General features: G+C 42.0%; 1 protein-coding gene across 3 annotated transcripts in view; it reads right to left on the bottom strand.

Moving 5' to 3' along the window:
• Positions 1 to 23,433, bottom strand: part of znf385c (zinc finger protein 385C) — a 242,703-nt gene that overhangs the window by 140,520 nt on the left and 78,750 nt on the right. For 2 of the 3 annotated variants that reach the window (XM_055223914.1, XM_055223913.1), the window contains exon 1: positions 12,031 to 12,095. The exons of the other annotated variant lie outside the window; for it this stretch is intronic. In XM_055223914.1, the coding sequence (XP_055079889.1) occupies positions 12,031 to 12,040 (10 nt within the window). In that variant the 5' untranslated portion in view covers positions 12,041 to 12,095. Of the gene's footprint in view, positions 1 to 12,030; positions 12,096 to 23,433 lie in introns of those variants that run through there. 3 annotated transcript variants of the gene reach the window in all.

Raw genomic sequence — 23,433 nt, 5'->3', positions numbered from 1 at the left:
GAAAGCCGTAATCTGAATTTATAAGTACTATGGATCAACCTGGGGAATGCACATATGGAGCCTGGAAATGAGACAATAAGACCAAACGCAGGCACAGAAAAACTGTAGTATAAAAACTATGTATATTTACACTGTATGTTGTGATTAGAACCATGTTATTTCACACTGATGGATTTGTTTTGTTCCACAATATGACATTAAACTTAATATATCTCCAGGGAAATGCGCAGGGGACAGATCTGTGGAGAGGTAACCCGTCTCACAGTAAGAATGCACTCAGTAAAAGTAGTAAAGTACTACACTTAAGTATAAATTTCCATATCTGTACTTTGCTTAAGTAGATTTTTTTATTACTTTTACTTCACTACATTTGAGAGAATGTATCTGTACTTTCTACTCCACTACATTTTGACTGAAAAGTAACTGAAAATTCTGAAAATTAAAGGATTTTTATTATAGTTTCAGACCTGGTGAAAAAGCAGAGGGTTCATAATTTGAGCAAACAAAAATATACAAATAAAAACAGCTAAAAAATACATCAAAATTTGTGTATAATACTTACATTTTTCTCTTTAAGTACATTTTTAAAGGGGTACTTTAATAGTTTTACTTAAGTAGATCTTTACATGTGATACTATTACTTTTACTTGAGTACTTTTTTGCTCCAGTACCTGTACTTTTACTTAAGTAACAAAACTGAGTACTTCTTCCACCACTGATATAGTTTAGCAGTAAAAATGTGTATAATTGAAGAATATATGCTGTACAAACTATGCACAGTTCCATCAAAAGTGACACATCGCACCTTTACATTTTCTACATCAGTAAAAGAAACCTGGGAGGGCATCTGTCGTAAAATGTCAAAATGATGCAGATGACGACTGCTGCAACCCCATAAGGACAAAATACCTCAAAGTTTTGTGCCCACATTTTATGACATTTCCAGATTTTTTTCGTGTTTTTTTTTTTTTTTTTTTATGTCAGCCTGTCTGCTTATTTCAACTCTGGACTTTAGCGCAGGCCGTAAGGAAAATGCCAAATGCCATTTTCAAACAGGTAGCAATCTGAGAGGACACGTCTGTAAAGGTCACCTCCAAATAGACAAAAAGTGTGAATAAATAGTCCATTTGAATCCCCACTAAGTTGATATGATGTTTTTGTATTATTTGACATTTTGGGTTTACTGAGGGTTTGATACAGAAATGTTGTTTATTGATTGATATGACTGACTGATACACTAGAGGGCGACGGTAGCTCAGTTGGTAGAGCGTTTTTCCATTGATCTGAAGGTTGGTGGTTCTAATCCCACACTTATAACAGTGTCTGCGTACACTGGTGTCTGAATGTGAGTGGTTCCTTAATGTAAAGCGCTTTGAAGGTGAAAAGGCGCTATATAAAAATGTGACAGTTTACCGTTTTTACCGTAGATTACATACGCAACCGCTCAAAAGTTTGGACACACCTTTTCATATTTCATATTTTGTCTTTAATTCTATGATTATTCACACTGTAGATTCTCACTGAAGTCATCAAAACTATGAATGACGCATATATGTGACACAGTAAACTAAAATAAACTCGAAATTACTCCAAACTCCAAGACATTTCCCATAAAAATAGCCACCCTTTGCCTGTTCACACACACACATAGACCTGTCATGATCACACATTCTGCAGCACGATATATCGATACAGAGAAATATCGCAATAAACGATAACACTGAAGCTACTTTATGCCACTAATTAAGACTTAAATAAAGCAAGATAATCCCAGTAAAGCATTTTTATACAGACTGTTTCATTAAAAGACATGAGCTGCAACAAATAAACAGCAGAATGTACCAGTAATTACCCATAAAAGTGTCTTATTCAACTCTCCGCAGCTCAAATCTTACCGTACCACAACGAAAATACCCAAAATCTCCGCACGTTTGTGAAGAAAAAGCACTCCCAAAATATGTTGCTCCAGCTTTTCATAGTTGATATAGTAATTATCATGACAGGCGTACACACACATTCATACACCAGAGTACACAGACACTGGGGGCAAGGGGGGAGGGTTAAGTGTTTTGCTCAAGAACACAACAACGGTATTCAAACCACCAACCGTCGCATCCCATACTTCTTCCATAAATATATATATATATATAAACATCAAGGTGATATAATATATACCACATGAAAAGGAGTCTTCTTTAAAGTCCTGTCAGTCAAAAAAAAACACATAAACCTGGATAGAAAGCACTAAAGTAGTTTCAGGGAGTGATAGTGAGAGTCTGCATTGGTGGATGAGCACAATAAGCCCCAGAGCTGTGTGTAAATACAGCCGCAGAACAGACCTAACTCAGCCCCAGAGTAACGCCGACGAGAGAGGAGAGAAAGGACGTCCAACCACACTGCATTTCTCTAAAGTTTGCGTTTATTTGTCTATGATAAAGGTGCACTATGTCACTTTTCTGTTGAGGGAACCGCCATTTGCTTGTCCCCATGGAGATGTCTTTGGTAAATCGTCGACGGTCACATTTTTATTAGCGTTTTGCATCAAGGAACCACTCGCCCATTCACACACACGCAAACGTTTGAGGGAAGCGAGATGCGTTAAGTGTCTTGCCCAAGGACACAACAACAGTATTCATGCGTGGGAGCTGGAATCGCACCCCCCAACATGTCGGTTAATGATATTTGCGTCAAGAACAGGATTCGAACCGCCAATTTTGTAATCAGCGGACAAACTCTTCTTCTACTAACTGAGCTACTGTCGCTGATATTGCTTTGCTGGGGGCGTTGTCTTATCTTTTCCCATCAGGCAAAGCTACAGGTCAGATCTGCGGAGAGGCAAACCCCCTCACGCTAGAATCCGAGACATTCCACAGACGTGTAATGTGCCACTGTGTAACGTTCAAATCGAAGCAATAACATCTCCGTGAAGACAAGAACGTGGCAGATCTACTAGAAAAATGTTTGTGTTACATTATTACATTGATTGTAACCAGCAATTACTACACAGGTTTGCATTGTAAAAAGGTAAAAGTGGTAGAAGTGTGTTGCTCAAGGGCACAGCAACCACAAACCGATTCTATTTGAGTTTTTTAGACAATGAAGCCGTCTTAGAGTTACCATTTTAAACGTCAGTAGCTCGGTTAGTAGAGGGTTTGTCCACTGATTCGATATTTGGCGATTCGATTCCCGCTCTCGACATAAACGGTGCGACTGATCCACAGGTTGGCGGTGCGATTCCAGCTCCAACAGATGAATGCCGTCGTTGTGTCCTTGGGCAAGACTCCCCCAGTGGCTGCATACACTTACGTTTGAATGTATTTGTGAATAGGTGAGCGGTTCGTTGATGTAAAGCGATTTGAAGGTGGAAAAGCGCTGTAGAAACATGTGAACTTTGACCTTTTCACAACACATTTATAATCATTACTGAACATGGATGAGACGTGATGAGGTCGTATTCAGAAACCACGAGACGTACTGAACAGATAAAGGTGTTTAAAGGCCCTGCTGCGTCTGTCCCTGTGGAGTTTTTGCTGCTCTGACACTGAGTAATCTGGGCCCAGGTAATGAAAAATACAGAAGTCACCTGAACGCCACATTTGTCATTTGAGGTGAAATGTTTGTGGAGCTAATCGAGCAGAGGAGGGATCCATCTCTGCGGAGTGACAGAGGCAGACAGGAGGAGGAGGAGAGAGGAGAGAAGAGGAAGACAGGAGGAGGAGAGAGCAGAAGGATGAGAGCAGGGAGAGAGAGACAGAGAGAAGAGATAAGAGAGATGGAAGAGAGGGGATAGGAGAGAGGGATAAGGCTCACCCTCAGTGAGAGAGGGAAGGGGAGAGGAGGAAGAGAGTGGAGAGAGAGAGGAGGAAGAGGAGAGGGAGAGAGTGGGGAGAGAGGGGATTGAGAGATAGGTAAGAGAGGGTAAAAGCTGAGGAGTGAGAGTGCGGAGAAAGCAGAGGAAGAGAGTGGGGAGAGACAGGAGGAAGAGAAGAGGGAGAGGAAGAAGAGAGTGGGGAGAGAGGAGAGAGAGGAGGAAGAGGAGGGGAAGAGAGAGAGGAGAAAGAGAGTGGGGAGAGAGGAGGAAGAGAGTGGGGAGGGAGGAGAGAAAGAGGAGAGGGAGAGAGAGGAGGAAGAGAGTAGAGAGAGAGGGGAGGAAGAAGAGAGTGAGAGAGTGGGGAGAGAGGGGATTGAGAGATAGGAACTCTTTCCTATCTCTTAATCCCCTCTCTCCCCACTCTCTAGGGTAAAAGATGAGGAGTGAGAGTGTGGAGAAAGCTGAGGAAGAGAGTGGGGAGAGACAGGAGGAAGAGAAGAGGGAGAGGAAGAAGAGAGTGGGGAGAGGAGAGATGGAGGAGGAAGAGAGTGGGGAGAGAGAGAGGAGGAGGAAGAGGAGAGGAGGAAGAGTAGAGGGACCGAGAGGAGGAAGAGAGTGGAGAGAAAGGAGGAAGAGTAGAGGGAGAGTGGGGAGAGAGAGGAGGAAGAGGAGAGGAAGGGGGAGAGAAAGACAGAGAGAGGAGAGAAGAGAAAAAAGATGGAAGAGAGGTAACAGGAGAAAGAGGGATAAGGATGAGGAAAGGGAAAGAGAGGAGAGAGAGGATGCAGAGAGGAGGAGGAGGAGAGAGAGAAGAGAGGAGAGAAAAACAGAGAGATGGGGAGAGGGGATAGGAGTGATAGGAGAGAGGATAAGGAGGACAGAGGTGCAAGAGAGGAGGAAGAGAGAGGGAAATTGCAGAGAGATAGAGTGAATAGAGAAGGGAAAGGATAGGAAAGAGTGAGAGAGGATGAGGAGAGAGGAGAGAGAAGGATGAGGAAGAGAAGAGGGAGAGACAGGAGGAAGAGAGAAAGGATAGGAGAGACAGGAGAGTGGATAAGGATGATAGAGAGAATAGAGAGGAGGAGAGAGAGGAGAGGAAGAGGAGAGGGAGGAGGTGAGAAGAGAAAAGCAATGGAAGAAAGGGGATAAGAGAGAGGGATAAGGATGAGGAAAGGGAAAGAGAGGAGGAAGAGAGAGGAAAATCAGATAAAGAGAGAGGGGAATAGAGAAGGGAGGGGATAGGAGAGAGTGAAGAGACAGGGATAAGGAAGAGAAGGGGGAGAGAAAGAGAGGAGAGATGAGGAAGAGAAGACACAAGATGGAAAGAAAGAGAGAGAGAGAGAGAGAGAGAGAGAGCGCAGTTTGGATCCCAGCCACAGTAGGCGCTATCAACCCCCATAAGGGATGAACCGGGACCCATCCATCATCATCGTCTCTGTGCTCAGTCAAAACCACGGCAACAGAGCAGCCCATGCATTCACAAACTCATCACTCAATGTTTGGATCCATTTTTTTGTGTGTTATTTGAACAGAAATAAGCTGAAAACGGGGCTATTTCCAAACTAAGAAACAAAAATACTAATAGCATTTTAAAAACCCATTTTCACAACACAAACCTTTTACATTCTTCTTAATAATATCGACGGAGCAACAACAATCCTGCCTCCGAGTTGTTTCATCAGACACATCCCGTAATTGTGAAACGCATCATTATAATTAGACACGCTTGAGATTTCACTGCATTGCTACATCCCTGGGTCAATGCGATAAATACCTGATTTTTAGCGTCTTAAAAACATGAAAAACACGAACAGTGGTCCAAAGTATTCCTCACTTACTGTATGCATACTGAGCATCCTAATTATTCATAATGGTGAGTTTATAAGTGCGTTTTCACAGCTTTCAGAGTCCAGAGCGTCATGGTAAAGCTAACAACAACTAGCATGCTAACCACACACTGATTCCCGGGACTGTTAAATGCTTTATAATCAGACGCAGAAGGCACACAGCAGATTTATTTTGACCTAAAGAGCTGGAGGAAGAGGAAAACTTCATCTATAGAGAAAGAACAGAGCCATTTGTTTTATTGGTGATGTTTTGAGACAGTTATGTTTTAAAATCAAACTGTGCTCCAGGTCTGTGATTCGAGGCAGTGCACACATCACTTCTGTTACAATATGTTTCTAATTGAACAGAGCAATAATGGAAATTACAATCATAAATGTGATTCATTTCACAGCCCAAGGTTCAGTTTAAAAAGTCCAACTCCAGACAGTGCTGCAAATGTGACAGATGTGGTCAAGCTCCTTTCCCTCTCTCTAGTCTCCTCCTACTCTCATCGAACTCTCTCTCTCTCGTCTCTTCCTGCTCTCTCTCCTCTCCCCCTCTCTCCTCTCCTCTTCCTCTCATCCCCCCAGTGTCCTCTTCCTCTCATCTCTCTTTCGCCTCTCCCCTATTTCTCTCCCCCTCTCTCTAGTCTCCTCTTCCTCTCACCTCTCTCTCCTCCCCCTTTCCCTCTCATCTTCCCACATCTCTCTTTCATCTCTTCTCTTCCCTCTCTCCACCCCTCCTCTTTCATCTCCCCTCTCTCCTCCCTCTCTCCTCTCCCCTTCTCTAGTCTCCTCTTCCTCTCAACTCCCCCCCCCTAGTCTCATCTTCCTCTTATCTCCCCCTCTCTGTCTTCTCCCCTCTCTCTCTTCTCCCTCTCTAGTCTCCTCTTCCTCTCATCCTCCTCTCCCCTTGCTCTCTTCTCTCCCCTCTTTCTCCTCTCCGCCTCTCTCTCGTCCTCTCTTCCTCCCACCCCTCCCTCCCGCCATTATCTCCTCTTCCTCTCATCTGTCTCTGTCCTCTCCCCCTTTCTCTCTCATCTTCCCACATCTCTTTCATCTCTTCTCTCTTTTCTCTCCACCCCTCCTCTCTCTCCTCCCTCTCTCGTCTCCCCCTCTCTCTCGTCTCCTCTTCCTTTCATCTCTCTGCTCTCCCCCTTTCTCTCTCCTCTCCTCTCTCTTCCCCCCTCTCTCTTCATTTCCTCTCTTCGTTCGCTCCTTCTCTCTCCTCTCTCATCCCTCTCTCTTTCTTTTACCTTGCCCCTGTACTTTCTTTTGTCTCTTCTCATCCCTCCATCCCTTCAGATGCCCCACTGGCCTGCTCCATCTGCTCACAATACGCACACAAAGGCTACGGCAACACCTGCAGGTCAAAATACAGCCACTGGCGTTTCTATGTTAACGCAAGGGAAGTCCATGAGGAGAGGTGAGTAGAAAGGTAGAAGAATGAAAAAAGCAGAGGGTTAGGACGCTGTTAACCCAAGAATAACAACAATGTGCTGGTCAAATGCAGAGGAGGAGCCGGGTCAGTGTGCTATAATCCAGTACTCCTGCGTTTTCATACCACTGTGGCGTACGTGTGGAGTCAAACCTGCTTTATAAACATGGGCAGTGAGACATTCTGATGTATTTTCATTAGGATTCGTTGCATTATCTGGAAGAAAAGCTACGCAAAAAACATTTTCGTGTGCAATTTCTTACTCCAAAAGCAGACAAAATCCAAAATATTATTCAAAATGTCGCCTGAAGCCAGTTAATGCGGCACCGATCTGATACTGGTGTCGGACAACGGCGTCTTACTGAAGAATCGGTTCAGTCGATATCCTGGTTGGACATATAAATGCACGTAATATGACTATTTACTGGTTTTAATTGGTCCGGAAAGTCTTGTAATGTTTGAATTTCTATTTATACAAAGTAGTTCTGTAGTTACTTGGATACTTAAAGCTACAGGATCAGAATCAGTATCGAAACCGAAAAACCTGGTGAGTCCCTGAAGCTATTCTCATCTTAGAAGGGGTTGGGTCTGGTTAGTACTGGATGGGAGACTGTTATGAATACCAGGTGCGTCAGTGGAGCCGCAGTAGCTCTAAAATTTACTGTTGTTGTGTCCTTAGGCAAGACGCTTCGCCCACCAACGTGACTCATATGAATGTAATGCGTGAGTGAATGTTGACAGTGTACCCCGGGGCGAACCACCAACCTGTGGGTCAGTGAACAAACACTCAAGATCAACCGATGTGTTCTTTTTCATGGCCGTTGTCAATACCGATGATCGATAAGCTTTGACGATATTTTTTTAGGACCCATTTTTTCGACAAATCTAGCCTTGTTTTACTGCAAACTGGACAGGGAAGCCATGCAGTCACGTTTTTGGACTAAAATGTTCTAATAAAGCAGCTGGTTGGGTCAAATGAAATATCAACCTCTGCTGGAGAGTTAAGACCGACAGCCGATATGATAAAAAGCGCAAATATCGGCCTGATATATCGACCAACGGATATATCTGTCAATGTCTAATAAACACTCTGAGCTACGTCTGTGTGTCATTTATATAAAGCATTATATAAATCAAGTGTATATTATTATCTTCAAACAGAAAGTAGCAAAAGATGCCAGTTGTTTAGAATTCAAAACAACCGATGGCTGAAAAGCTCTGCCGATATTTTTTAAGCAATATCTTTTGTGCATTAAATTTACTACAAAGCCCCTTTTACCTCAAACCTATATGAGAGCTGTGTAGTTATGCTTTGTGCAGCTATCTTTTCGTATTAAAGTGTTCAAATGAAGCTTTTGTGTATTTTTTACTTAGCAAATCGACCAAAACAAAGTATCGGCCTGTGCTGGAGATGTAAGGCCGATAGCTGCTGTGCTAAAAAGTCCAAATATCGGCCCAAGAATCGGTCTATATCTACAAGTAAACCAGTCAAAACTTGCCAAAACTTCACCTTCTACATTTGACCCATCGTTTAAAAGCAGCTGGAGTTGTTCATGTATTTTCTTGCGTGCGGTTTAGAAGGACAAATGTTTGGGAATTCCACAAATTACAGACTTGAGTGAACAACATTCCCAGAGGAGCTGAAGGAAGACACCACTTCCCTTAACCAGACTGCGACTCTAACACTGTGTAATTAGCCCATATTGAGCCAGGAGCGGTCTGTTTAGCCCAGTTTAACCCTCTGTAATGTCCTACACCCGTGATTACACCCCCGCCGCTCATGGCCCTGATAAAAAAAGGACCAGGGAAGGGGGTGGACCGTCGCCCCTCGCTCCCACGGGACGGGGCCTGTAATCAGCAGGGCCTTTAGAACCTGTTTGGTCCTACGGGGATCGCGGAGGACAGCCAAGGTCAGAACCTAAAAGGAAAAATACTTCAACTCTCACTGGGTTGGTTAAGGTCATGTGACACTAGTAAACCAAAACAACAAATTTTAGGAATAACTGTGGGTCAGAGAATGTGTTTTACTGTCGAAACATTACAATTAATCTGGTCCATATTACGCCATTTTCTGATCTATGTTATAATGTTGTTTCCTCATCAAAAACAGACCTGGAATTGTGTTTTGTTTCATTCACACATGTTTAACACACAAACCCTGCATATTTAGGCTGAGTTCTTCTCTCAAAACACTCTGTTCCACCTTGTGATGTCATCATGTGGTAATACAGGAAGTGCTCCACTCAAGATATAGACAGACTAATAATCAAGTGTAACTCAAACATGTGTGAATGAAACAAAACACAAGTCCAGGTATGTTTTTGAGGAGGTAACAACATTATAACACAAATTAAAGCTCACAAGAGTCAAAATTGCCTTTATTTTTTTTTTAAAGGAATAAGAATAGTTGTTTGTTTTTTAGAGTAAAATGCAAGATTTCTATTTACACATTTTTAAAGCTTAAAATAAATGTGCTGAGTTCCAGTAATTCCATCTTGTTATGTGTCAGCTCTTACTGTGTTAAAGCTACTAATTAACGGAAGCATGATTCATTAATGAATTAAGTGTAAGTGGTTTAAAGCTGGGTCACACAGAGCTGCTTTCTACATTTAGACCATAGAAGAATAACAATAATGCAAGATGCTTTTTTAGTTTTAACTTGATAATGGTATAACACACACTCTATATGTTTTACTGTACATAGCCTTGTATATTTTTGCCTGTGTGTGTGAGTGTGTGCGTAAACAGCAGAATGAAACAGTTAGTACTAAGCTTGTATCTATAATTCGTTTTTTATTCAACCCTCTAAAGCTCAAATCTTGTAGAACAGAAAAATAAAGTAGAGGAAATGTTCTCCACTTGTGCAAAGAAAAAGTCCCCACGATAAATATTGACCCTCAAAAATGATTGTTCTATCTATCACGTATTGAACGATAGCTGTAATTATCATGACGAGCCTATGTGTGTGTATGTGTGAATGTGTGAATGTGGGTGAGACTGTGCACATTTGACTGTCTGGGTGTGGGTTGCTTGGGTTGTTTCTGTGGTTTGGGCAGTTGTAGGGGTAGGCTGGTTGGGTGGAAGGCAGTGTAGGATTGTTTTTAATGAGCGTAAAAGATTTGAATAAAGTTTGATGGATTTGGTTTGGTCACATTTTTATATAGCGCTTTTACACCTTCAAGGCACTCAAAACGCTTTACATCAAGGAACCACTCCCTCATTCATGTACACATTCATACACCAGCGTACACAGACATTGGGAAGCGAAATGGGTTAAGTGTCTTGCCCAAGAACACAACAGCAGTACTGAACACATGAAAATGAGTAGGCAAACATACGTTAATAGATTGAATAAAATGCCAAAAAATGCCAGCCACATGGTCAAAACCCATACATTTTGCGCTAGCTATTCCCAAACTTTAAGAGGATTCTAAAGACATCTGGGAGGGCATCTGGTGCAAAATAGCAAACGCCAATACGCAAAAGAAGTAGATGACGATGGTGGCCCCAGAAAAAGTACATTAAAAATTTATTTTAGCTAAACTTGCCACCATCCTTTTGTGTTGTGATCATGAAAACGATACCTGAAATTTGACACAAATCCAACCCATTTCTCTATAAGATTTCAATGTCAAATGCCTTTAGCGTATCGTGCCGCTATTCTGGTAAATATTTCAGTGTAAAGACATCAGTGTAACATCTGTTTGAGAGGTGGCCATATTGCAACACAAAGACACATCAAAACCAGTTAGAGTCAGATGCCATTGGTGGATAGCTGAGAGTACAAGAACCAAAACTGTAGAGCCATACATAGAGGAGGGTGATATAGAAAAATGTATAGTAATGGAACATATAAAAATGGATGAATACCAACAATAGTATGTAAATGACATCAGGGAGATATAGGAAAACAATGTAGCCAAACAATGGTGTATATATATTTGAGTTTCATTTTAAGCTCCAATCACGTTTTGTGCTACACTTGAATCTCAACCAAGACATTTCCAGACATATTTTAACCAATTCCTTAAGCATTGCTCAAAAATCATGGCAATAATACAAAATACAGACATAGTAACATAGCCAACCTCTTTTGCCTTTTAAGTTAGAAGCTCTACGTCAAAACAAATCTAGACAAAACCAAAATTATACATGACAAAAAGAAGAAAAAACTGGCTACATGGCAATAAATAAAACGGTTTAAACCAAAATACAGTATGTCCGTGTGTTCATCAGTCCCTCTCTCTGCACACTGGGACTTCAGACAATCACAGATACGACACAGCCTATTACGCAAACGATGGAAACATGCCTCTTTAGTAAGAATTGCTTTTGACACTGGCATCAGCACCAATCACATCACAGATTCAAGATTGTGCACGCTACGCCACGTTCTTTTACTCCTTGTTTGGACCACTTTTATTATATTATCCTACTTGTGAAACTATATAACACAGGACTGGACCAGTTTTGCGTAATAAACGAATCCAAACAGAGGTTCATTTTACGCACAGGAATGTAGGCATTTTATACACTGGTATTTATATCTACTGAGTGCCACATGGTTACACAGTTAAGGGTAGACCTATAAAGCAAGAAATGTGCGTTCAAACGAGTACTACGGGATAGTTCACACCAAAAAGGCTGGTTCGACTCGTAAAACCAAAGCGCGTATCCGTCACGTTGCGTTTAATTCACTCAGATTCTTTCATAGCTTCTCCTCTTCTGAATCTATCCTCTGTTGAAGCGAATGCCTATGCACTTCCCTTTAGACTCAAATGTGACTCTGTGTAAACATTTGCAGTGGAAACCAATGTGGGTAACTTCTTTCTCACGCAGCAGTATTTTGGAATAACCGTAATAAGCGCTCCAGTCCCGCACTAAACCACAGGGAAAGACGCCAAGCCAGTCACATCGTAAATACAGAGTTGCTCAGGGAAATTTTGGACACTCACCGATCAGCATCGCTCCTCCGAGTGCGTACACGCGCCTCTCCAGTTCGGTGCGTCCGTATTTCTCTGTCCGCGCTCGTTTTTTTTTTTTTTCCAGTAGAAGCACGAGGCGCAGGTGTGAACTCCTGCCTGGCGTCAACTAGTTTGTAAAAGAGGGAATCCCGGTGCGATCGCACCGTGCTCCTCTGATATGATGTCAGTAACAGCCGGGACGAGGTATCCAAAGTCCTCTGTCCCCGCAGGTTCACCAAATCCTCACACGAGAGCTCCCGTCTGACAAAGCGCGCTATCTCCAAATGCAAATCCCGTGTCTGCGCTCTGCTTTGGCCTGAAGGAAGCGAAGACTGAGGGGCTGTTTAGACACACTCAACGCTCCTCTCTCTCTCTCTCTCTCTGCGTGTGCCTCTCTCTCTGTCTCTCTCTCTCTCTGTGTGTGTGTCTCTCTCTCCCTCTCTCTTTTGGTTTCTCTCTCTTTCTCTCCCTCTCTCTTTTGGTTTCTCTCTCTCTCTCTTGGTCTCTCTTGGTCTCTCTCTTTCTTTCTTTCTGTCTCTCTCTCTTTCTCTTTTATGTCTCTCCCTCTCTCTTTCTGTCTCTTTCTGACTCTCTCTCTCTCTCTTTGTGTCTCTCTCTCACCCCCTCTCTCTTTTCCCTCTTTTCTTTCTTTGCCTCTCTGCCTCCTCTCTCTCCTTCTGTCTCTTTCCTTCTGTCTCGCTCTCTTTCTTTCTCTGTCTGCCTCTTTCTCTTTCCCTCTCTCTTTCTCGCTCTGTCTGTCTCTCTCCCTCTCTCTTTTTCTCTTTCTGTCTCTCTCCCTCACCCCTCTCTCTTTCACTGTATCTTTCTATTTCTTTCTTTCTGTTTCTGTCTTCCTCTCTCTCTCCCTCTCTATTTCTCTCTCTTTCTCTCTCTCTGTCTGTCTCTTTATCTCCCTCTCTCTTTCTCTGTCTGTCTCTCTCTCATTCTGTCTCTCTCTTTTTCTCTCTCTCTTTCTTCCCCTCTCCCTCTCTCTTTCTCTTTCTTTCTCCCTCTCTCTTCCCACTCAGCTCCACTTCTCAAACTGTCTCCTTGACACAGGTTAGGATCAAGTTTGCAGCTTTTCTTCTACTCACAAAACAGAAAGAGTTTTGGAGGAGTGTGCATCACCTTTCTCGACATGCTTTACTTTTTCATCAACTCAAAAATAAACGTAACAATATAGCTTCAGTGAATTTTCATGAATGTAAAGCTGGGCTCGTATTCAGAATTGTCTCTTTCTCGAGGCGTGTGTGCTATTTCATTTCTAGCCTACGTCTTGCATTTATTGAGATGTAGGTGGTTTTAATGCTTAGAACACACTAAAACACGAGCATCCTTAGCGGGGTGAGCGAGGTTGCACTGTTGGTTATGCATACATTTATGTCTTTGCGAGAGCCGTGTTTTTTATTTTTCTCATTAATAACGTGCAGTTTGAAAGTTGCGTGATCAAGTACTGCCATGTATTCCTTTGATTTTAGGAAAGAAACTGTACTCTGAATACCACCAAATGAAAGAGTAACTGCACCAGAATATGGCTACTCAACATTAGAATATGTATTTTCAGCACATGTATTTAGTGACTTGTCAACACTACATACACTATCACCAAGTACTTAGCGATACATTAATCCTTCACTCGTGAACACATCAGTTCGCTTTGCTTTGAACTAGAGAACGTACCATTAACCTTCCAGCTACTAAACCTTCTAAGTACTGTTAATTCCCATTGGTTTCAGAGTGATGGAAATTACAACAGTTGCCAGAGCAATTAACAATTTCAAAACTTAATATTACCTTCCAAATGACACCTATACACAGGAATCTAAAACCTGTGAAAATACCATAGACTGTATATATATAAATGGACATAGCTAACCTGCTAGCCGCTGTGTTCCGAATAAGAAGTGATCATGGACGCACTTCCGGTTCCATTGACTCTGGCTCCAATTCACTTTACATTGGAAAACTGTGGCCCCTCTCTCTGTAACTGCTGCTGTCAGACCCGTCATTTGGCTGTTGTGTCCCTAAATCAAGATATGAACATTAATAGCAGGCTGCTTCCTGCTTCTGGAGAGTGCAGACACAAACCTTGCTTGCTCCTGCTGCTTCCTTCATTACTTTGCTTTTTAATTATTTTACCTCTTCCAGTGCTGGAAAATGTGCCTCGTTACAATTTTATTTGAAATAAACCAAGACTTTTAAACATTTTTTACATTTTTTTAAACAAAATTTCTGATGAGCCAGCAACATGTCCGGGGGAAGAAACCTAAGGAATTCTGTCTGTGAACGCTGTCGGAACTATCAACAACAAATTAATGAGCTACAAGCACGGATATTTGTTTTAGAATCTGAAAAAGGACTTCACCGGACACTCCCTGTGACTTTCAGAGAAAATGGTGAAAACACTGCTACTTTCAACTTTAAAAACTTTGTAAAGACAAGAATGCCAAGCCAATGGAACAAGCAATAAAAGATCATTCTAATATAGTTACATCACTCAAAATACAGCTTACAAACAGAATTTTACCACTGTCACAGACTGATGTTAATATACAAACAGAAAATTGATTTTTTCCCAAAACAAGAGCAATGAAGTTGACAAAAGAGCACAGGCAAACAGGCAAAATGTCAAGGTCAGAGATAGGCTGCTGTTAGGAGACGGTGCTATCAGAGATGTGAGCCACAGAGGAATCTATGCTCCTTTCCCAGTTACACTGTTTATGAGATTACAAAACTCCTGCCAAAAGTTTTCCCAACACACTGAGGAGTAAAACAGCTGATTGTGCACCTGGGTGCAGTTGACACCAGAATGGAACAGACTGAAATCTTGAAAAGGGATTTCACAAAATTATTCGAGAAGCTTGATAAAGTAGATGTTAAGACATTCATCAGTGGACCTCTTCCTAGTATAGACAAAAGGATAATGACGAAATTTACCCGGCTGCTTCAGCTGAACACACGGCTGTTTAACGCGTGTGTGCCCAGAGGACACACTACATTGAGAACTTAAATCTATACTGGAAACGAGAAGACCTGTTCAAGGGAATGGCTCGCACCTGAGCAGAGGTGGAGTAAGAGTGCTGACGGAGAACCTCCTCCACGCTCTGACTCACCGGCCTCCACAGGGTCCTGGGCCAGCGAAAGAAAAAAGGAATGAGCTCAGTTCTGTCCTTGAAACCTTTGGTCTGACTCAGCATATCAGCGAGCCCACCCACAACAGAGGACACACTCTGGACCTGCTTATTACAAAAACAGTAAACATGTCAAATGTCAATGTGGTGGATGTTGCTCTATCTGATCATTTCTGTGTCTTTTTTGACCTGTCTGTTATTCGCAAACCAGCGGCTGGTCCTGCAGTTGTTCGAACTAGACACATAAATGATAAAACAGGTGCACTGTTCATGGAAATGTTGCACTTTGAAAATGCCTCATGTTTAATTGATGATTTGTTGAACTCTGTGACTTCAAGTGTTTTGAATGTTCTGGGCACCATTGACCCGATGAAGGTTAAAATGGTAAAAGATAAACAGAAAGCACCATGGAGGAATGATGACTCGAAAGAGAGTGCCGCAGGGCCGAGCGGGAATGGGCAAGTCAAAGTTCCAGGTTCATTATGAGATTTACAGAGAAAAGATGCACAGGTACAAACACAGTTTATGTAGAACAAAATAAAAGGCATTTTTCAGACATTATTGGAAGTTGCAGTAAAAACTCTCATGTCCTGTTTGCAACAGTAAACAGATTAACCCCCCCAGCTCCGCTGCCATCAGAATTAATTTCCACATCTAAGTGCAATGAGTTTGCAGTATTCTGTAATGACAAGGTTCAAGGCATTAAAAATGACATCAATTCCACAATGCAACAACACGCAGCCACCTAGACACTTAGAGCTGACTCACTGTCTGAGTTCATCTCCATACCGCCTGGATGTGTTACCCACTAGAGTCAGGTTTTAGACCTCACCACAGCACTGAGACTGCTCTTATCAAGGTGAGAAATGACATTCGCCTGAACACTGATGCAGGAAAAATCTCAGTCTTGATCCTGTTAGATCTGAGTGCTGCTTTTGACACTGTGGATCATGGGATTCTCTTACAGAGACTAGAGGACTGGGTGGGCATCTCTGGGACGGCACTAAACTGGTTCAAGTCCTATCTAGAAAACAGGAAGTACTTTGTTGAAATTGGAAAATGTGTCTCAGATAAAATGTCCCTGACCTGTGGGGTGCCCCAGGGGTCAATCCTGGGACCCCTGTTGTCTACATGCTGCTGTTAGGCCAGTTAATATGCAACAATAATGTGTCTTACCACAACTATGCAGATGACACTCAGATCTATGTCTCACTGGCAGTAGGTGAATATGGACCAGTGGATTCACTCTGCCACTGCATCCAACAGATCAGTGTGTGGATGCAAAACAACTTTCTCCAGATAAACTCAGACAAGACTTAAGTCATCATCTTTGGCCACAGAAACATAGAGAAAGTGTCAGCAGTCACCTCCAGTCTCTCTCTCTAAAACCTTCAAATCAGGCTAGAAATCTAGGGGTAGTAATGGACTCAGACTTGAACTTTAACAGCCACATCAAATTAATAACATCTGTGGCTTTTTACCATATAAAGATATTGCAAAAATAAAAGTTATACTGTCAAAACCAGACTTGGAGAGACTTATCCATGCATTTGTCTCCAGTAGGTTAGACGACTGTAACGTCCTGCTCACTGGCCTCTCCAAACGAGCCTTAACACAGCTGCAGTACATTCAGAACACTGCTGCTCGGGTCCTGACTAGAACCAGGAAGTACTTCACACATGTGTCCTGTGCTCAGGTCTCTGGCTCCTGTGGCTCAGAGAATAGACTTTAAAGCAGCTCTGTCTGTGAACAAATCTCTCCATGGACCAGCACCAAAGAACATCTCCCACATGTTAGAGCCACATGAACCATCTCACACTCTGAGGACTTCAGGGACTGGCCTCCTGCTGGTGCCCAGAGTCAGGACTAAACATGGAGAATCAGCGTTTCAGTTTTATGCAGCTAAAACTTGGAACAATCTTCCTGAAGATGTGAGACAGGCCTCTACTTTGACCATGTTTAAATCCAGGCTCCAAACTGTTTTGTTTAGCTGTGCATATGACTGAAAGGGTTTTTTATTCTGCAATCTTCTCTTTTCATCTTAATTCTATGATGATTATTTATGTTTTGATTTGTCGTATTATGATTTTAACGTCTTTAATTCTGCAAAGCACTTTCAATTACTTTGTGTACAAATTGTGCTATACAAATAAACTTGTATTGCTTTACAAATCAGGTGTCTTCTTTTCCAGAGATCGCTCTTGCTAACATTAGTAACAGGTTTGATTGACAGTGTTGCTAAGCGCACACTCCCTGCTGAACCAGTTGTGTGGGAGGGAAGAGCTGTTACCTTCAACAGCCTCGCTCTGGATTGGCTCTTTGGTTGCTTTGATACTCCTGGTTCCTGGTCAGAATTCCTAATATGGAACTTGACTCCAAATTGGCCCATGTAACTGTTAGCCTCGATGAGCTTCATTTGACTGGAGACGAATGCTATGGATGATGTCCCACTCCCTTGGTCCACTTATATAGTCTATGGAATATACAATATGATATAAAAAAAGAGAGATGAGATTTCTGCAGCACGGCATAGTCACAAAAAATAGTGAATATCCAACTGCCGCTGCATGTAAATAAGTACATGTCAAAGAGTGGGAGCAAATATAAAGGATACAGGGCACACGGGGAGGCTTGGGTGGCACTAGTCTAAGAGGGCCATTGTAAACAGTGGTGTTTGATATGTTCTTTGACACGTTTCCATTGGGCGCCTCTAAACGTGATTTGTGAGCACTTCCCGAGCAGATGCCGTTTGTGTGGCCCATTCATTTATACGAATCCCTCCAGTCGCTTTTGTGTTTGTTGTTGTCGATGTTCCAGAAGCCGACAAACATTCTGGGATGTCTGAATTGGCTTGATTGTGCAAAGATACAGCAATTTAGATTTTTTTAATATAGTTCTATAGACAAAATACATTGTAAGGAAAAGCGACTAGACATTTTCAGTCATTGTTCAGATGCCAATGAACAATGTAGACCAGAAAGTAGTGATGGGACTTTTGGCTCTTTTATGGGATCTGAATGTTTTGGATCTGTGCATGTTAAAGAGCCGTTCAAATCTTTTTATATTTATTTATATGACAGAAGCCAATGTGAAAACTAATTTTATCCACAAACGTATCACAAAGAGAAATGAGCAAGGCTTATGTGTTTAAATGGTTTAAACTGAGAGTGGGAGAGTGTATACCCTTTCAAATGATGCATAATCAAAATTAAAAGCTGCACTATCATAATTATCATTTTAACTGTTATTTTATGACGTCAAATGTGTTTTTTCTGCACAAATCTCTCACTCGTGTCTCCTGCTCTGCTCCTGTACTAATTCTTGTGTTGGTTTAGTTTTAATCAGTACAAAAATGCATATAAATTAGAACGAAAAAGATTAGGTTATTTAAAAAAAAGAGAGAGAGATCCGGTTCCAACAGTTCACATGAAGGAACCGTTCAAAAGAGTCAACTCGTTCACAAACATCACATCACAAGCAGAACACCAATACTAGCATTCAGTGTGTCACCAAGTCCTGGAATTTAATATCAAGAGAAAAGATATTTACAGTCAATTGTTGCTTTACTGCCCCCTTGTGGCTGGAGGTAGTTCACCTATCACAGTGAGAAAGCAAAAATGGCTACTAACTAGTGTCGTCAAGATACTAAAATTCAACTTGATAACTGAGAAATTTTAAAAGCTCTTTCTTAAGACAATAGAATGTAATCTTCAACAGTTAATGCTTGTACTTTCTTTTCTATTCGCATGTGGCCTTATATCTGTGTAATCCTTCAGTCGTCCAGGAAGGTTCCATAGTAGCCCATGGGCGTATACCAGTCTTATACTTGTTCTGATACAGCTCAAGATCATTCTAAATCTATCCAGGAAAGGTTCATTTCTGTCCTGTAAATGTCACTTTTTAGTATTGATACCTGCTCAAATGAGTATCTAGTTTCAGTACTACTTTTAGTATCGATTAGTATCTGATTTTCGATACTTTTGACAACCCTATTGCCAACTAAAACATTTAAAGCTAGTACATAATCCAATAGCACTGAGTCTAAATAATACATGAATATAATTATATACATAATCAAGTAAAACCCAGACACTTGAGATAATGCCAGTGTCCAGACATCGCCTCTTTGTAAAGTATTGACGAAGCATGTATTCTCGGCAACTATGAGCCTCCCCTTAAAGCCCCAGTACGTCACTTTTTTGCGAAAAAAATGACTAAAATGAATAATAATATATCAGATTTGTATAGTGTTTTTTGGACACTTAAAGACGCTTTACAGAGGATTACCCATTCCACACTTGGTGGTGGTAAGCTACCATTATAGCCACAGATGCCCTGGGACAAACTGAAGGAAACGAGGCTGCCAAACTGCACCGTCAGCCCCTCCAACAACCACCAACCGAACACTTACACACCAAATTCATACAAGGCGATGTGGGCGAAGTGCCTTGCCAAAGAACACAGTGTTTTTTCATTGGTTGTTTCATTGTTTTTCTTGCACTGAAAAACTTGGAGGGGGCTTGCATCTCCACAAACCTAACTCTTATTTAGCTTGGAATCCAAATAAAACATCTCCATGAAGAATTTTCCAAAGTATGGTTTTAACTTTCTAATTCCATGGAATCTTGACTGACTTCCCACCTCCAGAAAGCTCCACACTGTCACTTTAAATTACAATAAACCCACTGAGATTTGGAAAGCGCTGCACCGCTTAAAGCCTTACTTATTTTGACATTCTTAGCCGATAAAATCCAACACGACGCACATGTTCCCGAGACATTTCTGAGTTTGAAAACGTCGTGTACAGGAGTAGAAGTGTGGATGTGAGCTCGTCATTAGCGTGCCGGCTAAGCTGTGTTGGAGCGGAGCCAGAGCACATCTCTCTGGCTGCCATCAGGAAGTTGATTACACAGTTTAATTGGTGTCTTTCTGCTCGACACGTCCTCAGCTTTGCACCATCAAGCTTCTTTTCACCTACTGTATATAATCACACGTTTGACTTCCTGTCTTCTTCTGTCGACATCTCAAAGCTCAAATAGTCCCATGTGTCACTGATGGCTTTAATGGGTTTGAGTCTTCTATACCAGTGGTCCCCAACCTTTTTATCACCGCGGACCAGCCAACGCTTGAAAATTTTACCATGGACCGGGGGGGGCCTCTCCAAGTGGCGGAGCAGTTTTGAAGGCTTCATTGCCTCATTACAGAGCTGGTCGCCGTATATTATGCAGAGCGGGCTTGGTCTGTGGGAATCACCTGTCGCGATAAATCCATAGTTCAAGTAGAACTCCTGGTATTGTCTGTTAAAAGCTTTCTTTTACATTGGAAGTTGGCTCTTTTTCTGTCTCTTCACTGGGCCTTTTCCCCTTCAAAAAGAAACTTTCCAAAGACGTCTGTTTTTTACTCATTTTGCTAATTTGTGCGGTAAGTTGTCGGCGCTCAAGTGGTGGAAATGTAACCGAGAGAATCCGGTCATTTTTCAAAATAAAAGATTTTTCAAAATAAACGATTGTTCAGACTCAGATAATAAATACAATGGAAATAATTAATTATTTCTTGGACAGCCGGTGGCCCGGTACCAATTGATCCACGGACCGGTACCGGTCCACAGCCCGGTGGTTGAGGACCACTGTTCTATACAACATGAGCTGTAGCCAGAGGTGGAAGGTAACGAAGTATGAGTAATAAAGTACTGTACTGTAATTTTTAGGTATCTGTACATTTTACAGTGGATACTTTTTACTTTTACTTCACTACATTTGAGAGCAAGTATCTTTACTTTCTACTCCACTACATTTTTTTTACGGGACTGAAAAGTAAAAAGTATTTTTCATATGATTTGAGGGGTTATTTTTACTGTGTTCGTGGTAACATCCTGACTGAAGTTTTTGAGTTCAAGCTTCGGCTTTGAGCAATAAGTAAGTTATAATCAGTGGTGGATGGAGTGCTCAATTTGGTTACTTAAGTAAAAGTACAGATAAAGAAGTTATTCAAGTAAAAGTATCACATGAAAAAATCAACTTAAGTAAAAGTATTTAAGTACCCATTTAAAAATGTACTTTAAGAGTACAAAGTAAGTATTTGTTGTTAATTTGTTAAAATGTAAATGTAGCGATATTGATTAAAATTTTTAAATTTTGATTTTAAATATGAAAAGTACTTTTTACTTTACCTAAAGATACCTAAAAAAGTATGGTAAGTATTTAAGTATGGTAAAGTACAGTACTACTTGTAGTAATTACCTTCCACCACTGGTTATAACACCAAGAACATGAATAGAATGCATGGAAGTGTAAATCGACTTTGAGCATCATGAAAAACACTATAGCAGATTTGCATTATTACATTTTAAGCAAGATTATAAGATTATATATGAAGACAAACTTTAATGCTTTCGAACATTAGTCTTCACCTAACTCTGGCGTCAGCACTGTCAAGTAGTAATTGACTTAGTTGAGTTCTGACCTTAGATTGTATAAAGAATTGGACTAAGTGAGTGTGACGTCACCCATAGCGTTCGGCTCCAGTCAAATAAAGCTCATCGAGTGGATTTGGTGCCGAGTGCCATATTTGGAATTCTGACCGCGGGTATCGCCTGCACCACTGATTTGACAGGGAGCGGACACTTATCAGCTCTGTCAATCAAACCTGTTGCTCACGCTAGTGAGAGCGACCTTGGGGAAAGAAGGCGCCTGATTTGTCTGTTATTAATGTTCATATCTTGATTTACAGACAAAATAGTGAAATAAAAACGCCAGGATCATGGAGAGTGGGTTCATACAAACATTTCAAGACCAAAATGACGAGGCTGACAGCAGCAGTTATGGAGAGAGGGGCGAGTTTTCCAATATAAAGTGATTTGGAGTCCATTTATATATACAGTCTGTGGTTCTGACTTCGCTTTGGCAGTAAAATCAACTTTAGAAAACTGCTTTCCTCTAATCATTTGCTGAACAGTTCACTCCTGACAGGCCCAGTGTCAAGTCACGTCAGGAGCGTGCCGGAAAATGAAAATTAAAGTTGAGTGAACATAAACAGTTACAAGCTATTTCTGTCTGATGAATCACACGTGCTAATTTACTTCAAATGTGGCTGCAGAGCATCTCTTCAATGTGTTTGTGCCGCCATGGTGCCTCATGTAGATGGAGTTTTATACAGATGGCATCTAATCAGGAATAGACCCTGGAACAAAACCTTTTGGGGGTCAATATTTATCGTTTATTTCTGAAGATTTGAGCTGTAGAGGAATGAATAAACAACTTGTATGACTCATAGCAGCTCATGTTCCGTAACAATACTGGGAGGTTGTGTGTATTTTCTTCCACAATACAGTATATCTTGCTTTAATATATGACAATGTGGCAGGCTGACGTATACATCAACCAGACAATAGTGTGATTTTCATCTTACATTGCTTTTTACATTCATTTCTTTGCCGTGGAGAGTGTAAACATGTGTGGCACCTCTGTGGGTTGGGGAAACCAGAGCACCCAAAAGACCCAGCACTCAAAGGTAACCTATACACTGACCTGGGACGTCTTAGGACTACCCACATCCAGCCCTGTAGATCTTAACAACAGGCCCTTTGGACGCTTTGCACTCTCCATAGAACAAGACTCCATGCACCCACTACAGGAACAACTCTCCCCCCTATGCTCTGGATGCTCTAGCATTCTGGCGTCACCCCTCTGGCCTCGCCCCCTCTGCCCTCACCTCGCTGGCCTCACCCCTCTGCCACAACCCCTCTGCATTTACCCCTCTGCCCACTGAACAGAGGTAGAGGGCACTCAGGTGCAGAAGGGCTCTCACCCCTCTGACCTCACTCCTCTTCCCCTACCCCTCACCCTTTCGGCCTCACCCCTCTGCCATCATGCCTCTGCCCTCACCCCTCTGCCCCCACCCCTCTGGCCTCAACCCTCTGCCATGACGTCTCTACCCCCGCTCATCTGCCCTCACCCCTCTAGCCTCACCCCTCTGCCCCGACATCTCACCCCTCTGCTCTCACCCCTCTGCCCCACCTGTCACCCACTTGGCTTCACCCCTCTGCCATCACATCTCTGCCCCAACTCCTCTGCCCTCACCCCTCTGCCCACTGGACAAAGGTACAGGGCGCTCAGGTGCTTTTCGTCTCCATGGAGATATTATTGCTTGGCTTGGAATGTTCCACAGTGCACCATGAAACTTCAATCTCCATGGAGACAAGCGGTAAGACGAGCAACTCCCAGTGAGAATGCATGTTTTTTTTTCAAGGTATTTCTCTAGCAAT

The sequence above is a fragment of the Periophthalmus magnuspinnatus genome, chromosome 8 (assembly GCF_009829125.3).
Source record: "Periophthalmus magnuspinnatus isolate fPerMag1 chromosome 8, fPerMag1.2.pri, whole genome shotgun sequence".
NCBI lineage: Eukaryota > Metazoa > Chordata > Actinopteri > Gobiiformes > Gobiidae > Periophthalmus > Periophthalmus magnuspinnatus.
Note: the sequence above shows the minus strand (reverse complement) of the source record. Positions and strands in the feature narration are given on the sequence as shown.